Source organism: Scyliorhinus torazame, chromosome 3, assembly GCF_047496885.1.
Source record: "Scyliorhinus torazame isolate Kashiwa2021f chromosome 3, sScyTor2.1, whole genome shotgun sequence".
Taxonomy (NCBI): Eukaryota; Metazoa; Chordata; class Chondrichthyes; order Carcharhiniformes; family Scyliorhinidae; genus Scyliorhinus; species Scyliorhinus torazame.
The window spans coordinates 154051322-154067656 of record NC_092709.1 but is presented as its reverse complement, the minus strand read 5'-3'; the positions used below and the strand labels follow the sequence as shown (position 1 = coordinate 154067656).

The following is a 16335-nucleotide window of genomic DNA, read 5'->3' as shown; positions in this document are numbered from 1 at the left end:
TAGTACCAGCTCCAATATAGCCCCGTCCCTGGTCGGACTATCCACATATTGTTCTAAAAAACCTTCTTGGCCACACTTAACAAATTCCGAACCATCCAGACCCCTAGCCCCAAGGGATTTCCAGTCAATATGAGGAAAATTAAAGTCTCCCACTACAACAACCCTATTATTTCTACATCTATTCAGAATCTGCTTACATATCTGTTCTTCAGGGGCTGATTTAGCACAGCTGGTTTGTAATGCAGAACAAGGCAGCAGTGTGGGTTCAATACCCATACCGGCTTCCCCGAACAGGCCCCGGAATGTGGCGACTCGGGGCTTTTCACAGTAACTTCAATGAAGCCTGCTTGTGACAATAAGCAATTATTATTATTCAACTTCCCATGGGCTGTTGCGAGGCCTGTAGTACACCCCCATCATAGTACCCCCTTCCTGTTTCTGAGTTCTACCCACAGTGCCTTGTAACTTGATTCTTCCATGGTGTCCTCCCTCTGTACAGCTGTAATATGTTCTCTAACCAGTATTGCAACTCCCCCACCTTCCTGATTACCTTCCTGATTCACACTTCAACCAAGCAAAATATGGGGTGCGATTCTCCGACCCCCCACCGGGTCGGACAATCGCTGGGGGCTGGCGTGAATCCCGCCCCCGCCGTGTCCCGAATTCTCCGCCACCGGAGATTCGGCGGGGGCGGGAATCACGCCTCGCCGGTCGGCAGAAATCGCGCCAGTCGGCGGGCCCACCCCTGGCGATTCTCCGGTCCGCGATGGGCCGAAGTCCCGCCGCTGTCAACCCACGCCAGCCGGCGTGGATTGAACCACCTTTCGAACGGCGGGACAAAGCGGCGCGGGCGGGCTCCGGGGTCCTGGGGGGGGGCGCGGGGCGATCTGGCCCCGGGGGGTGCCCCCACGGTGGCCTGGCCCACGAGCGGGGCCCACTGATCCGCGGGCGGGCCTGTGCCGTGGGGGCACTCTTTTCCTTCCGCCTTCGCCATGGTCTTCACTATGGCGGAGGCGGAAGAGACCCCCTCCACTGCGCATGCGCGGGGGTGCCGTGAGCGGCCGCTGATGCTCCCGCGCATGCGTCGCCCGTCGAAGTCATTTCCGCGGCAGCTGGCGGGGCGGAAATCAGTCCGGCTCGGGCCTAGCCCCTCAAGGTGAGGGCTCGGCCCCTCATGATGCGGAGAATTCCGCACCTTTGGGGCGGCGTGATGCCGGACTGATTCGCGCCGTTTTTGGCGCCGGTCGGTGGACATCGTGCCGATTGCGGAGAATCCCGCCCGTTGTGTCAGAGTTTTGAAACTCTACCTTCATGTGTGAAGAATCAATTAATTTGCTTGAGTTAGAGAACTAAAGTGTCTCTAATTGCTTATGTCTGCTTTGTCATACTTATTGAATACGGGCACCACATTGGTTTAGCCTGTCTCATCAGTGTCCATTGATTAATTCACAATGATGGTCAAAATCTTGCCAATCTCTTTCCATTCTTCTCAGCACGCTAGAACAAATACCATCTATCCCTGAAGACTGATGTTTTGAGTTACTTCAGCCTTTTTAAGTATTCCAACTTATTTATATCAAAGTCATTGGGCGGGATTCTCCGCTCCCGGGACTAAGTGCCCGCGCCGTTGTGAACGCCGTTGGTGAGGGCCCGGGCACGACCTATTCTGGCCCCATAGGGGGCCAGCACGGCGCAGGAGCGGTTCACGCGTCCTTACGCGGCGCCAAATGGTCGCCGCACCAACCCGCGCATGCGCAGTTGGGGCAGCCCAATCCTGCACATGCGCAGTTGGACCGCGCCACCATGCACATGCGCGGGGAACTTCTTATGCACGCCGGCCCCTCACCAACATGGCCCCAGTGTTCTGGGGCCGTGCGCGGAAGGAGGTAGGCCCGGGGGGGTGGGGCTGGGGGTGGGGGGGGGGGGGGGGGGGGGGGGGGGGAGAGGCCAGCCCGCCAATTGGTGGGCCCCGATCGCTAGCCAGATCCCATCGGAGACCCCCCCCTCCCCCCGGTGAAGGAACCCTCCCCCAGCATTCCCGCAGAGTTCCCGCCAGCAGCGACTTGGGCTGGACGGCGCTGGCGGGAACCTGTCGTGTCGTAGCGGCCGCTCGGCCCATCCGGGCCGGAGAATCGCCGCTCGCCGTTTGCGGCGATTCTCCGAGCGGCCCGGCGCGAATCGCGCGGCGCTGGTTTCGGGGGGGGGGGGTTGGGAGGAGAATCGCGTGCGGGGGTCGGGGCGGCATGGCGCGATTCACGCACCGCCACGGCGATTCTCCCACCTGGTCGGGGGGGGGGGCTGGGGGGAGAATCACGCCCACTGTATTTACTACAAGTCAATTTACATCTTTGATGGTTCTCACCTTTCCTTTAACTGTATTACTGATATGGAACTGAAAAATTGTTCTTTATATTTAGCTCAGCTACATTTCTTTTCTAGAAAATGCATTCAATGAAAATTTTGCTGATTGTACCTGTCACAGTAAATCACTTAGCCATAAGTCAGAAACTACAATGTTGAATTCTATGATGTCTTCCACTGGAACTTTACAAGTTTGATTGTAATGTTACGTCCAAAACCAGGCTGATAGTGTTATTAGATTACCTTCTGCAGGAACCTAGCTACCAGTGCTCTGTGGGGATCAAGATGGCTTGTCATATCAACGACATCTTTTTCACGATGTTTCTTCTCATATTCCTGAAGTAAGAAAAGAATAAAAGAAAGCATGATGTACAAATTTGCGAACAGATTCTTAAATTAGAAAATGTTTTTCCTGAATATTTAGTCGACTTACTTCACCCAATTTTTCTATCTCTGAAGTAAAACTCCTGTGTATGACCCTGCCAGACTGACTGAGCTTATAAACTCACCACTTGCTTAACCATGACAGAGCATTGCTGCTCCAAAACACAACAATAACAAGTCACCAGATTAAGTATTCTTCATTCATTGAGACACATACAGGATTTTTTAGTGCACATGTTGCACTGGAAAATTACCTTGTTATGGTTTACTTTTTCATTTTGCCGACCATAGTCTAGTTTGACAGATTCTCCAGTATTCCATTTGTATAAATCTCCTAGTTGCGAGGCAATTACAAATTTGAAGCTTTTAAACTTTAAATGTAGCCTGTAATGATTGTAACAAAATTAGGAATCCTTAAAAATGTGTTTATTTTGGGGCTTTCCTTGCTAACTAATGACACAATGACAAAGTTATGAACTTGTGCATCTATTGCCCCAAAGCTATTTGGAACATACTTTAGTGACCATTCTGCTGAAGATATCGGGCGCGATTCAATGGCCTCGTCGCGCCTGACTTGGTGTTGCGATGAGGCTGTTGAGTCTCACGTGATTCGCGATGCTCGAAACGTCTCGCGAGGTGTTGCAATCTGGATTTCGCCTTCACTGGGCATGATCCAGATCAGCATAGCTTATTTAAATATGCATTCGCCGGATTCACCCCGTGCCCGGGACTCAACGGCCGCACCTGGCAGACCTCGCCAGGGCGTCCTTTAGTACTGGTCCACACAAACATGGACAAGTCGTAATGGCACCTGAGGGGGGGAGGAAGTCCCCCAGGCCATTGGAGACCCCGGGTAGCTGGAGACAGGGCAGGGTGGCACCCTGGCACTCCCTCTGGCACCCAGGCACTGGCAGCCTGGCACTGCTCGGTTGGCAAGGGCACTGACAGGGTGCCAGGCTGCCTGGTTGGGTGTTCGGGCCCAGGGCAGGGTTAAAAATGAGGGGAGGGAGCCTGAAAAGGGGGGGGGTGAAAGAGAGGAAAGATGGGGGCTGCCAGGCAAAATGGCGCCCCAACTTGAGAGGCACCTTTCCTGCTGGAGAGCGCGATGTTTCTTGGCGCTGCGTCCGTCGAGAAAAACCCACTGAACTCAAGTCCGCTGAATCGCATCTATCATTTTGTGGTATGGCTTTTTAGTTTTGAAAAAAAAAAAATGTAGGTTTTAATATAATAATGTCTGTTGAAACACTGGTGTCAATCTGAAATATAATGCATATGATAGTTCGCTCAACAAAGCACCAATTTTCTAAAAATCACAGGTCATACAAACTGGAGAATTATCCTCTGTGACTGGCGTGTACACATGGATTAGATCTGAAGGATGTGCAGGGTGAATATACTTTGGAGTCCCTTGGTAGAAAGCTGTGCAGCAGGACCTACTGAATGTGCACTTATGGTTGTTTGCCTCTACTTAGCTCAGTCAGTCTCAGGGGTAAAGAGTTAATGAGAGCTCAGGATAATTTTTCACTCCATCAGAGGTGAGCAACTATTATTGAGGGCAAGAACAATTTTGATATTTTGACTGAGGAATTTAACAAAGTTTGTAGTTACCATAAACAGATGATTTTTTGGGAATATTACTAATTTATAGGTTTAATATTAAATAAATTAATCTGTTGAACCATAACCTGAGACACATGCATATTCACATGCTTATTGAAGACAAGATTATGTTGAAGCACATGTTGTACTCTCGTAAATTGTATTGCAATGACCAGTGAAACTGTTCTATCCCTGGATCTCTCTATACTTACTTCGATATTGGGCAGATAAAAGTACACTAGTTCTTAGTATACTTGAGCTCTCGCAAGTCATTCATGCAAGATTGACTTGGTTCTCAAAGTCCAAAGCCAGCCATGCTAAAGCCTGATTGGTTGTGATCCCAGATGGAGAAGTAGTTTGAAACTTACTGTTTATTGTTAAGTGTGTGGTTTTAGTGGTTAGACACCAGCACAATATGGACCTGCAAACTTTTGCTCTGCCAAGTGTCACAAAACTTGCTGAACTTAACGAAGTGTGGTGCATCCCTAAAGATAAGCTTAATGCAACCTTACTGGGCAAACAGAAAAAGATGGGTGCAGACTTTCAAGTGTATCAGACATCTAGCCGAGTATGAACATTTTAGAAATCTTTTTTAAATGATAAAATGGGTGGTGAGGGCTCTATTATTTTCAGAAGGAACATACTAAGATTGACAACCTTCATCTATTGCCTATTTAATTTGTTTTGTTGGGGGTGAAGGCAGAGGCTGGGGCGTTTTCTTTCTCCTCTATCTGAATAATTAATGCTACGTCAGTGCATTGCCATTAATTGCTTGCACAGCTGGAATTCATTTCAATTTTGTTAACTTTTTAAAAAAACTCGTTCATGGGATATCAACTCATTCATGGGATACGAGTGTCATTAGGAAGGCTAGCATTTGTTACTCATCCTTAAATGCCTTTTAACTGAATGGCTTGCTAAGCTCTTTCAGAGGACAATTAAGAGTAAATCACAGTATCGTGGATTTGGAGTCACTTGTAGGCCATATCAGGTAAGAATGGCAGATTTGCTTCCTGGAAGGACATTAGGGAACCAGATGGGTTTTTACAATAACCAATGATATATTTATGGTCTCCATTACTTTTATATTCACTGTAATTTTTAAAAAGTCTTTCTTAGTTTTTCCAATTCAGGGGCAATTAAGCATGGCCAATCCACCTACCCGGCACATCTTTGGGCTGTGGAGGTGAGACCCACGCAGACACGGGGAGAATGTGCAAACTCCACACGGGCAGTGACCCGGGTTCGAACCCGGGTCCTCGGCGCCGTGAGGCAGCAGTGCTAACCACTGCGTCACCGTGCCGTCCGTACGGTCACCGTTAATGCGGCCAGCTTTCAATTCCAGATTTTATGAATTGGATTTAAATTCAGCCAGCTGACGTGGTGGGATATGAACCCATGTCCCCAGAGCATTCGACAGGTCCTTTGAATTACTTAATCCAGTGACATTACTACTACACCACACTCTTCCCCCATCATCGCAATGTGAGGTGGACAAAACTCACTTTTACGAGTCATACAAACTATAAATTACTAGATTAATTTAACCTCCACTCCTAGACAATTTACCCAAATTCCCTTGCGTTTTTCAGCAGCTAAGGACAGGCTGCCTGGCAAGAATTTTGGATTTGAAAATCCTCGCCTTAAGGCCACTCTTGTGATTGGGGCGATGAAAATATTTGTGGCCATTTCCACAAGCTCTCCATCTCTTATTTGCAGTTTCCAAAACTCCAAGGGAAGGGGGAGGGAGCATTCTAAATACTCCATCTTAATGCTCTGGTCAGAAAAGGAGGCAGTAACATCACCTACCAGAAATCTCAATATTTCTATCTCCTTTGACCCCAGCAAAAAGCAAACCCGCTTTCTTGCCAAGAAAGTAGGAAAACAACAAATGACATTTTGAACATGCTTAAGTAACAAAGACTTTAGTTGCAACCATTTACTGCTCCCCTCATCCTCCACTGAGTGAGCATCCAGGAACTGCTGTCAATGGCCACATCACCTGCGATTTTCACGATTAATTCCACCCCAGGACTTGATCAATGTTCAGTCACGCTGATGAGCAAAATTTACAACTCACTTTCCAACAAGTCCAGCAAGGGATTTATAGGCTACCATTTCTAGGACATTTCTTAACACTTGAACATGTAAGTGACACTGACAAGCTCTTTGTCCTGAGAGTCAACAACATAAGAGCTCTTTACCACAGCAAACAATTAAGATCTGGTTTCTTGACTAATTAGGGTGGGTGGGCTGGATGACGTGGTCATTTTGTTAGATGAAAGATTTCTAATTAAGGGGTCATGACATGCTTCAGAGAATCTCACCAGAACTTGAACTTTTCAGATTGCGGCACCTACAGGAATGGTGAGGAGGCCTTGGTGGCTTAGCTCCCCAGATCTCCGACACTTTCCTGGAGGTGGAGCTGAGGACTTGCAGTCATGTGAGCTTTCCTATGGACAGGACGAGGAGGACAGCTTCTTCAGCCAAGGAGGCATGGACAGAAGTAGTCATGGGTCCAAGAACTCAGGAGGGCATGACAGATGAGTGGGGAAACAATGTCAAGTGCCAAGCCCCACATTCTGATGGACACAGATTTCTCCAGCACAACATGCCTCAGAACAACACACCTTGCAGCTCCGCTCATTCCTCCCTCTCTCTGTCTGCAAGGACATCACATCCCGATATGAACTGCCTGTCATGATATGCAAACATGCAGCCAATGAACACTCAGAATAGGACACAACCAATGGACAGTCAGGACATTCAGAGGTGGCATCACCACAAGGGGGCATGACATAAACACTATAAAAGGGATGAGGCACTCACACCCTGCCTCTTTCCACAGACAGACATCTAGAGAGTTAGACAGGGTTGATCAGCAGCATCACACCCCGGCACGTGGGTTAGAGCAAGCTGGTACAGTTAGACTGAGTTACTACAGTTAGATTAGCAGAGAGTCAAACTCATTTGAGAACTGTGTTAATAGTTCAATAAACACGTTGAACTCATTTCAGAGTCTGGAGCATACTTTAGTTAAGACTGCATCAAGTAGCAGCCTGTGTTATCCGAAGCAGCCTAACACAACACTGCCCACAATAACAGCCTATTGCCCTCTCACATGCATGTCTCGCAGACACTAAACACAAGTGTTGTCCTTCACTCCTGTGAACACAAGTCATTCCTAATACTCCCACTTCCCTGCTTTGTCACATTGCAAGAGAAAGGATCACACAACTTGGTAAGAGTTAGGGATACGGGGCTGTGGGATATACAGGGGAGGAGGGTGGACTGGAGCTTCAATGACAAGGCACGTTGTCAGGCAATTTGTCCCTACCTGGTTCACTGGGATGGAGGAAATGCAGCTGAAGTACCTTTCAAGCATTTGACAATCACTTCTCACACAGTGATAGCATTCTCTGACAACTGAATAGTTACATAAATGGTAACTATTCAGTGTAACTGATGAAAGCTTCACGGTTTGTCAGTTTCACTGAGACAGTCCATCTTGTTTTCCTTTCGTCTTCTCCTCACTGTTGAGTTGGAGACATAGTTGGAGGTGGCTCTCCTATTGGGAAAGAGTGATTCCTCTCTGATTCTTCCTCTTTTCTGTCTCCATAATAAGTTAAATTGCCACCCCTCCTCAGCTGTGAGGATCCCTGACTTTTCCATAATCTGTCCCGGGAAAGACAGAAGGGAGTAGAAACATGTTAAGATAAATGTCCAATCGTGATTTTCCCAGTTTTCTCAGCCCCCACCCCACCTCCAAACCTGCCTTAAAGAACCTCGGAAAACTTCCCCAAAAGACTCTGGGTAGCTCCTCCAGTACCATCACCACTGGGAACATACTCTGTTGTGTATAGCATGCTTTTCAAGGCCAAACCTGTGCAAAGCCACAAGATCATACCTGGAAAATTTTCTCAGAAATCTCTCGATCCAGAATCGGTACTTGTTTATAATTATGGAACTCTGCCACCTCTTCATTTCGGAGCTGCAGAAGTCGGAATCGCTTGGACTTATTAAAATCGTCTTCTGAAACAAAGTTGAATTCTTCTTGTAGCTGCTCCAGTCTGAAGAAATCTTTTTCCTGAGCCTCACCTGTTGTACTCTGCAAAAAGACATTTTGTTTGAAAAAGCCCACAAAGACTTGAATGGCCCCTTCCGTACATGATTTTGTAGCTCCTTTCGTATAAAGTTATGCTGTATAATGCTTCACCAACAAAGACAGGAATTGGGAGACATTTGGGCTGGCAGTTATAAAATGACTGAAGAAATGGATTTTGAAGTTTGTAGATAGGTGGGGAGAGAAGTAGAAATGTTTAGGAATCTACGGAAGTAATTCCAGAGGATAGGTTTGGCAAATAGGATATCCCAACTATCCTAAAAAGTGCAAACAGAAAGAGCTTTGTATTGAAGGCTGGATTTAGAGGAACAAGCATTTGAAATGGTGGGAAGAATTGCAGAGCTGGAATAAGGCAAAATCTGAAGTGTTTTAGAAGCCAGAATTTTGATATAATAAATTGCAGTGTGAGGAGCCAATCTAGATCATCAAGGTAAGGATGTAGTTTATGGCGCGTGCATTTACTACAGGTCATGGAGGGTAAAGTATGGAGGTTGCCAAAGTGTATCCATGACTGGAGGGCACAAAAGCATATTTAAATGTTTCTGGACTGGAATTGAGTTGGGGATAAAGGCAGCCAATGCGACATATCTGGAAGTTACTGGTCTTGTCAATGGAATGTTGGGCTTACAGCTTATTTCAAGGTCAAACAAGACAACAAGGGTGCACATTTGCCCAGTCATTGAGAATTCTTAAGTCAGAAGTGGTTTCTATGGAAAGGAAGGATTATCTTCAGTGTTCTTGATGCCGAGTTGGAGAAGGTTGTGACCCATCCATGACTATACATCAGACAAATACTGTGACAAGGTAGTTGGGTATGGAGGGGTAGACCTGGGCATCATTAGTGTATTTTAAAACTGATCTTGTACTTGCTAATGATGGTCCTGAGAGATACATGGGGCTGGATTCTCCGATTTGAAGACTAAGTGCTGACACCGGCGTGGGAACAGTTAGTTTTACGCCTGAAAAAATAGTGCAAATGCTGCACTGATCCTCTGTCTGGTGGGGGCTAGCAGGCATGCAGTGTAAAGCCCCCTGCTTTAGCTGCGGATATGGCCAGAGAATTGCTGGGTCCGTGGCCACGGGCGTGCAACATGGTGCGGCCGCACGCGGACCCGGCCTGCCAAATATGCCCCCCCGTGCCCAGGCTCGCCACCCCCGTACCACCCCCTACCAGTGTTCCCATCCCCCACCAAAGCCCCGCTGCCCGCGGAACGGTTCCCACCCGACTGTGGCGGAGCTGGACCCAGTCTGCAGCCGCCATGCCGGGTTCACGAAAATAAATAGCAGGAGTGACCCACCCCATCGGGAACTTGGCCCATTAGGGGCGGAGCATCGGGGGAGGGCCTCAGGTGACGTCCTGAGGCCGTCCATATGGCATGCGGTGCAAGTATGCCGTTTTGGAGGGGGCGGAGCATCGCAAAAGCGGCACCGCCCCTGAATTCGGCGCAAACGGGGATTTTCCGGCCGATAGCCGAATGCGATTTAGGCGTCAGAGACTGCAGAATCCCGCCCATTAAATAAGGAAGAAGAGGCCAAGGACAAAGTCATTGCTCAGAGAGTGCACGTTTGATAGTTAGGAGCAATGCAAGAGCAGTCGTGTGTTGTTGAATTGGTGATTACTGATGTAGGTATTCGCATGGAATGTTGGTGACAAGTTGAGAAGGAATATGCATTATGGCCAAAATTACAAAGTAATTTGCAAATTTTGGTGCCATAAAGAAAGATCAAAAATGAACTGGAGGGATTTAAATAAAGCAGTGATGGGCAACCTGGGCACACGAATGGCCCTTCATCTCAGTGGGCCGCATAATTGCAATCAGGCTTGTTCACTAACCATGACCCTTGAATAAAATTGAGTAAGTTTAATACCTGCTGAATATTTCATAATGAGTTGTAAAAAATACTTAATCATTTATATATTAATACAACTATCATCAACTTTAAACGATAAAAACAAAATAAATATTTACTCTTTAGATGCAGAAGGAGCTCATGACTCTCACAGTCAATGTTGTGTGCAATCAGCCTGCATCTCACTTCACTTGCCCTTGCTTTACATGCATATCACTTCAGCCATACCGGTAAGATAAAAACTATGTGGATGGAAATCTATGGAATGTGGCAACCCTGCTCATGGGCAACAGTGAAATAGATATTGAGATGGGACATGCTGGCATATTCAAGGATGTCAAAGAAGAAAAGCAAGTTGGAGACTGTGTTATGGTTGTTTGGACAGATGGGTTGAGGCTGGGTATTTGGAGGACACAGAGTGATAATGCTAGTTTTGGAGAGAGAGGGATAGAGTCCAAGTAAAGGGAACAATGTGAATTGTTATGCATGACACAAAGTGGTTTCACTTCCTCTTTTCTCACAGCAGAAAGTACTTGGGTGCTTTTGATGCGGTAAGGAGCTGTCAATCATAGCAAGAATGTTTATTAACATCGTAGTTAGCATCAAGGCAGGGCAATTGAGAGGCAATTATGCATGAAGGGAAAGATCAATACACAATCCAGCTAGCAGCTGTGTCTGACCCAGAGAAATGCAAATCATAGGGTACTAAGAGGGTTTTCTCAGTGCAATTGAATGGGTGTTTTGCATTTCAAAGGCTATCAGGAGATTTGAGGCCCTTTCAAGTGTTCTAGCCTTTTCAGCAAGCCTCTGACACTTGTAAGAGCTGCTGCTTTAAAGACTTTTGCCTGAGGCAGCAGATGCTTAGAAAGGTATAGCGTTGCTGCAGTGATTTTTTTTACTGTGGTGCCTGGACTGCCCTTCAGCTTTCAGGAAGGGGTGTCTCGTTGGTTGAGGGAGTGGGGGGGTGGGGGGTGACTGATGGGAGTGAGGGAGTGTGGTGGGGATGTGACTGGTGAGGGGGGTGTCTGACGGGGGGCTGTTGTCTGCTGGGGGGGGGGGGGAAGTGCGATGGGCGAGGGTGTCTGATGAATGAGGGTGTCTGATGGACGAGGTGGTGTCTGATGGGGGAGGGTGTCTGATGGGGGGGCGGTGGTGTCTGATGGGGGGGCGGTGGTGTCTGATGGGGGGGTTTCTGATGGGGGGGTGGTGTCTGATGGGGGGGGGTGGTGTCTGATGGGGGGGGTGGTGTCTGATGGGGGGGTGGTGTCTGATGGGGGGGTGGTGTCTGATGGGGGGGGGTGGTGTCTGATGAATGAGGGTGTCTGATGGGGGGGGGGGTGTCTGATGGGGGGGCGGTGTCTGATGGGGGGGTGGTGTCTGATGGGGGGGTGGTGTCTGATGGGGGGGTGGTGTCTGATGGCGGGGTGGTGTCTGATGGCGGGGTGGTGTCTGATGGGGGGGTGGTGTCTGATGGGGGGGTGGTGTCTGATGGGGGGGTGGTGTCTGATGGGGGGGTGGTGTCTGATGGGGGGGTGGTGTCTGATGGGGGGGTGGTGTCTGATTCGGGGGTGGTGTCTGATGGGGGGGTGGTGTCTGATGGGGGGGTGGTGTCTGATGGGGGGGTGGTGTCTGATGGGGGGGTGGTGTCTGATGGGGTGGGAGTGTCTGATAGGGGTGGGGGTGTCTGATGGGGGGGGGTGTCTGATGGGGGGGGGGGTGTCTGATGGGGGGGGGTGTCTGATGGGGGGTGTCTGATGGGGGGGGGGTGTCTGATGGGGGGGGGTGTCTGATGGGGGGGGGTGTCTGATGGGGGGGGGGGTGTCTGATGGGGGGGGGGGTGTCTGATGGGGGGGGGTGTCTGATGGGGGGCTGGTGTCTGATGGGGGGGTGGTGTCTGATGGGGGGGTGGTGTCTGATGGGGGGGTGGTGTCTGATGGGGGGGTGGTGTCTGATGGGGGGGTGGTGTCTGATGGGGGGGTGGTGTCTGATGGGGGGGTGGTGTCTGATGGGGGGGTGGTGTCTGATGGGGGGGTGGTGTCTGATGGGGGGGTGGTGTCTGATGGGGGGGTGGTGTCTGATGGGGGGGTGGTGTCTGATGGGGGGGTGGTGTCTGATGGGGGGGTGGTGTCTGATGGGGGGGTGGTGTCTGATGGGGGGGGGGGGGTGTCTGATGGGGGGGGGGGGGTGTCTGATGGGGGGGGTGGTGTCTGATGGGGGGGTGGTGTCTGATGGGGGGGTGGTGTCTGATGGGGGGGTGGTGTCTGATGGGGGGGTGGTGTCTGATAGAACATAGAACATAGAAAATACTGCACAGAACAGGCCCTTCGGCCCACGATGTTGTGCCGAACCTTTGTCCTAGATTAATCATAGATTATCATTGAATTTACAGTGCAGAAGGAGGCCATTCGGCCCTTTGAGTCTGCACCGGCTCTTGGAAAGAGCACCCTACCCAAACTCAACACCTCCACCCAACACCAAGGGCAATTTGGACATTAAGGGCAATTTATCATTGGCCAATTCACCTAACCCGCACATCTTTGGACTGTGGGAGGAAACCGGAGCACCCGGAGGAAACCCACGCAGACACGGGGAGGACGTGCAGACTCCGCACAGACAATGACCCAAGCCGGAATCGAACCTGGGACCATGGAGCTGTGAAGCAATTGTGCTATCCACAATGCTACCGTGCTGCCCTTAAGAACAAATAAATCTACACTATATCATTTTACCGTAATCCATGTACCTATCCAATAGCTGCTTGAAGGTCCCTAATGTTTCCGACTCAACTACTTCCACAGGCAGTGCATTCCATGCCCCCACTACTCTCTGGGTAAAGAACCTACCTCTGATATCCCTCCTATATCTTCCACCTTTCATCTTAAATTTATGTCCCCTTGTAATGGTGTGTTCCACCCGGGGAAAAAGTCTCTGACTGTCTCCTCTATCTATTCCCCTGATCATCTTATAAACCTCTATCAAGTCGCCCCTCATCCTTCTCCGCTCTAATGAGAAAAGGCCTAGCACCCTCAACCTTTCCTCGTAAGACCTACTCTCCATTCCAGGCAACATCCTGGTAAATCTTCTTTGCACCTTTTCCAGAGCTTCCACATCCTTCCTAAAATGAGGTGACCAGAACTGTACACAGTACTCCAAATGTGGCCTTACCAAAGTTTTGTACAGCTGCATCATCACCTCACGGCTCTTAAATTCAATCCCTCTGTTAATGAACGCGAGCACACCATAGACCTTCTTCACAGCTCTATCCATTTGAGTGGCAACTTTCAAAGATGTATGAACATAGACCCCAAGATCTCTCTGCTCCTCCACATTGCCAAGAACTCTACCGTTAACCCTGTATTCCGCATTCCGCATGATGGGGGGGTGGTGTCTGATGGGGGGGTGGTGTCTGATGGGGGGGGTGGTGTCTGATGGGGGGGTGGTGTATGATGGGGGTGTGGTGTCTGATGGGGGGGTGGTGTCTGTTGGGGGGGGGTGGTGTCTGATGGGGGGGGGTGGTGTCTGATGGGGGATGTCTGTTGGAGGAGGTTGGGTCACCCTCATGCGTGTGTGCTGTGGTGGTGACCCGTTATTCTTGTTTTGGGGGTTGAATGCCCCTCTTTGTCAGTGGGGGGGCAGGATTAGCATTGTTCGGACTAAAGGGACTGAACCTGCCTCCGGACCTCAGGATCAGACCACCCGTTGAATGGTGACCCAACACCGTGGGCTCTCCACCGTGCCTATATTTGCATGGGAAAAGTCTTATAAAAGTCTTATAACACCAGTTTAAAGTCCGCCAGGTTTGTTTCGAATCACTAGCTTTCGGAGCACAGCTCCATCATCAGGTGAGTGTCTTTAACTTGGTGTTGTAAGACGTACTGTGCCCACCCCAGTTCAACGCCGGCATCGCCGCATGATTAAGGAGTGAGGCTCATTCGTTCCCGGCTCTGGGTCACTGTCCGTGTGGAGTTTGCACATTCTCCCCGTGTTTGCGTGGGTTTCGCCCCCACAACCAAAAAGATGTGCATGCTAGGTGGATTGGACATGCTAAATTGCCCCTGAGTTGGAAAAAATGAATTGGGCACTCTAAATTTATAAATGAAAAGGAGTGAGGCTCACACCAGGGCCCTGCTCCGAGCGCCTGTAAGAGAGCTGTCCCGATTCTGAGCTACCGGGAGCATTTGGGCTCCAGAACAGAGAACACTGGCCAATAAATTTGGAATAACACAGGGACCTTCGAATGATTGCACTGTGACTTGAGTGCTACTTAAATACGACAGACACGCTTTGGGAAGATGTCTCTTTAAAACAATTTCGGGGACCTCAGAGAGTTCTGTGTACATCCAACAGAGATGCTTCTATTGTACTGAAGTGCTGCATTGAGGTGACTAAGCAAATCAGGCGTGGAATATCCTCAGAACTCTATGCCCAGGAATGCAGAGAGGTGGAATTTGACCTTCACCAGCATCTCAGGCACCAATCACTATATTAACAATCCTAAAACGTAGTCCACAAAGGGCCCACACCATGAATTACCTTTTGTATGTGTTCTTGGTCTGTTCTTGGAGCATTATAGGATGTTACTTTTATCCAGTAAGCTGTTTGAAAAATTAAGCCCTTTAAACAAATAATGACTTCTTATCATATATTTATTGAAATGTGACCTGGTGGACAACTGCAATTTGGAGAGAGTAGACCATGGTCAATATTTGTACCGGTCATCCAGGTTCATAAAAACATTTGAAATCCAATATTTTCCTTAATTTTTCCAAGATTACTCACCATTATTAATTGCATCAGAGCTGTGTTGCTGGGGTCATTTGGATCAAGCCTAGATTCTGCTGCCCACTTAGCTAGTTTCTTTGTGTCAGTTAATCCAGATGCTCCAATAGACAAAATGGCATCCATGTGTTTTAAAGCGCTGAAATAAAAATAAATGCACAGAAGTGCTAAGATCTGATCAAGAAGCAAAATAATGATGAAGAAGCAGTTCTTCAAAACAGCAGCTAGTCCACAAAAACAACTTGTGCACAGTGTATATTTCTTTGGATTGAGATTATCATGTAAATGTGGTAAGAATTTAAAAAAAACATGAAAACTGCCGAGTAAATAATATTTTAGCTTTGACAAAACTGCCAAGGAAATAATATTTCAGCTTTGACAAAGAGTCATCGGACTCGAAACGTTAGCTCTTTTCTCTCCCTAGATGCTGCCAGACCTGCTGAGACTTTCCAGCATTTTCTCTTTCGTTTCAGATTCCAGCATCCGCAGTAATTTTCTTTTATTAAATAATATTTTGACTCTGTTTTGTTTAAATGGATACGGTTTTGTTTCCCAGGATTATCCCTGCTTCCTGACAAAAGATCATGTATCAAACAGTACAGTTACCAATCAAGACGCTCGGCACCATCCAGGACAAAGCAGCCCTCTTGATTGCTCCCCCTTCCACAAACATTCAAACCCTCCACCATCGACAAACAGTGACAGCCGTGTGTACCATCTACAAGATGCACTATAGCAACTCACCAAGGTTCCTTAAACAGCACCTTCCAAATCCTCGACCACTACCAACCCAGGCAGCAGATGCCTGGGAACCCCACCACCTGTAAGTTCCTGTCCAAGTCACTCACCACCCTGACTTGGAAATATATGCTGTGCTTCACTGTCACTGGGGCAAAATCCTGGAACTCCCTCCCTAACAGCACAGTGGGTGTACCTACACCCCAAGGACTGCAGCGGTTCAAGAAGGCAACTCACCACAGCCTTCTTAAGGGCAAGTAGGGATGGGCAATAAATGCTGACCTAACCAGCGACGCCCACATCACGTAAATGAATTTTACAAAAATCAACTGACCTATTCAATCTAATCAATTGTCATTTAATCTGCATTTTACGATTGCGAGTTTTGAGTAAAAGAGTACTACCTGATTCAGTGTTAGGACTATATTGGTATTACCAGATGAAGGAAAGATTAAGGATTGAGTTTTAAGGGTGCAGTCAGCGTTCGCCATCCCAAGAGT

The 16335-nt window shown here is 48.5% G+C and overlaps 1 protein-coding gene across 3 annotated transcripts in view; it reads right to left on the bottom strand.

The window, feature by feature from the left end:
- cc2d2a (coiled-coil and C2 domain containing 2A) overlaps window positions 1-16335 on the bottom strand; it is a 294925-nt gene that overhangs the window by 137067 nt on the left and 141523 nt on the right. For all 3 annotated transcript variants that reach the window (XM_072496407.1, XM_072496404.1, XM_072496406.1), the window contains exons 22-24: window positions 15098-15236; window positions 8252-8452; window positions 2605-2697 (exon numbers count right to left, since the gene is read on the bottom strand). In XM_072496407.1, the coding sequence (XP_072352508.1) occupies window positions 2605-2697; window positions 8252-8452; window positions 15098-15236 (433 nt within the window). The remainder of the gene's footprint in view (window positions 1-2604; window positions 2698-8251; window positions 8453-15097; window positions 15237-16335) is intronic.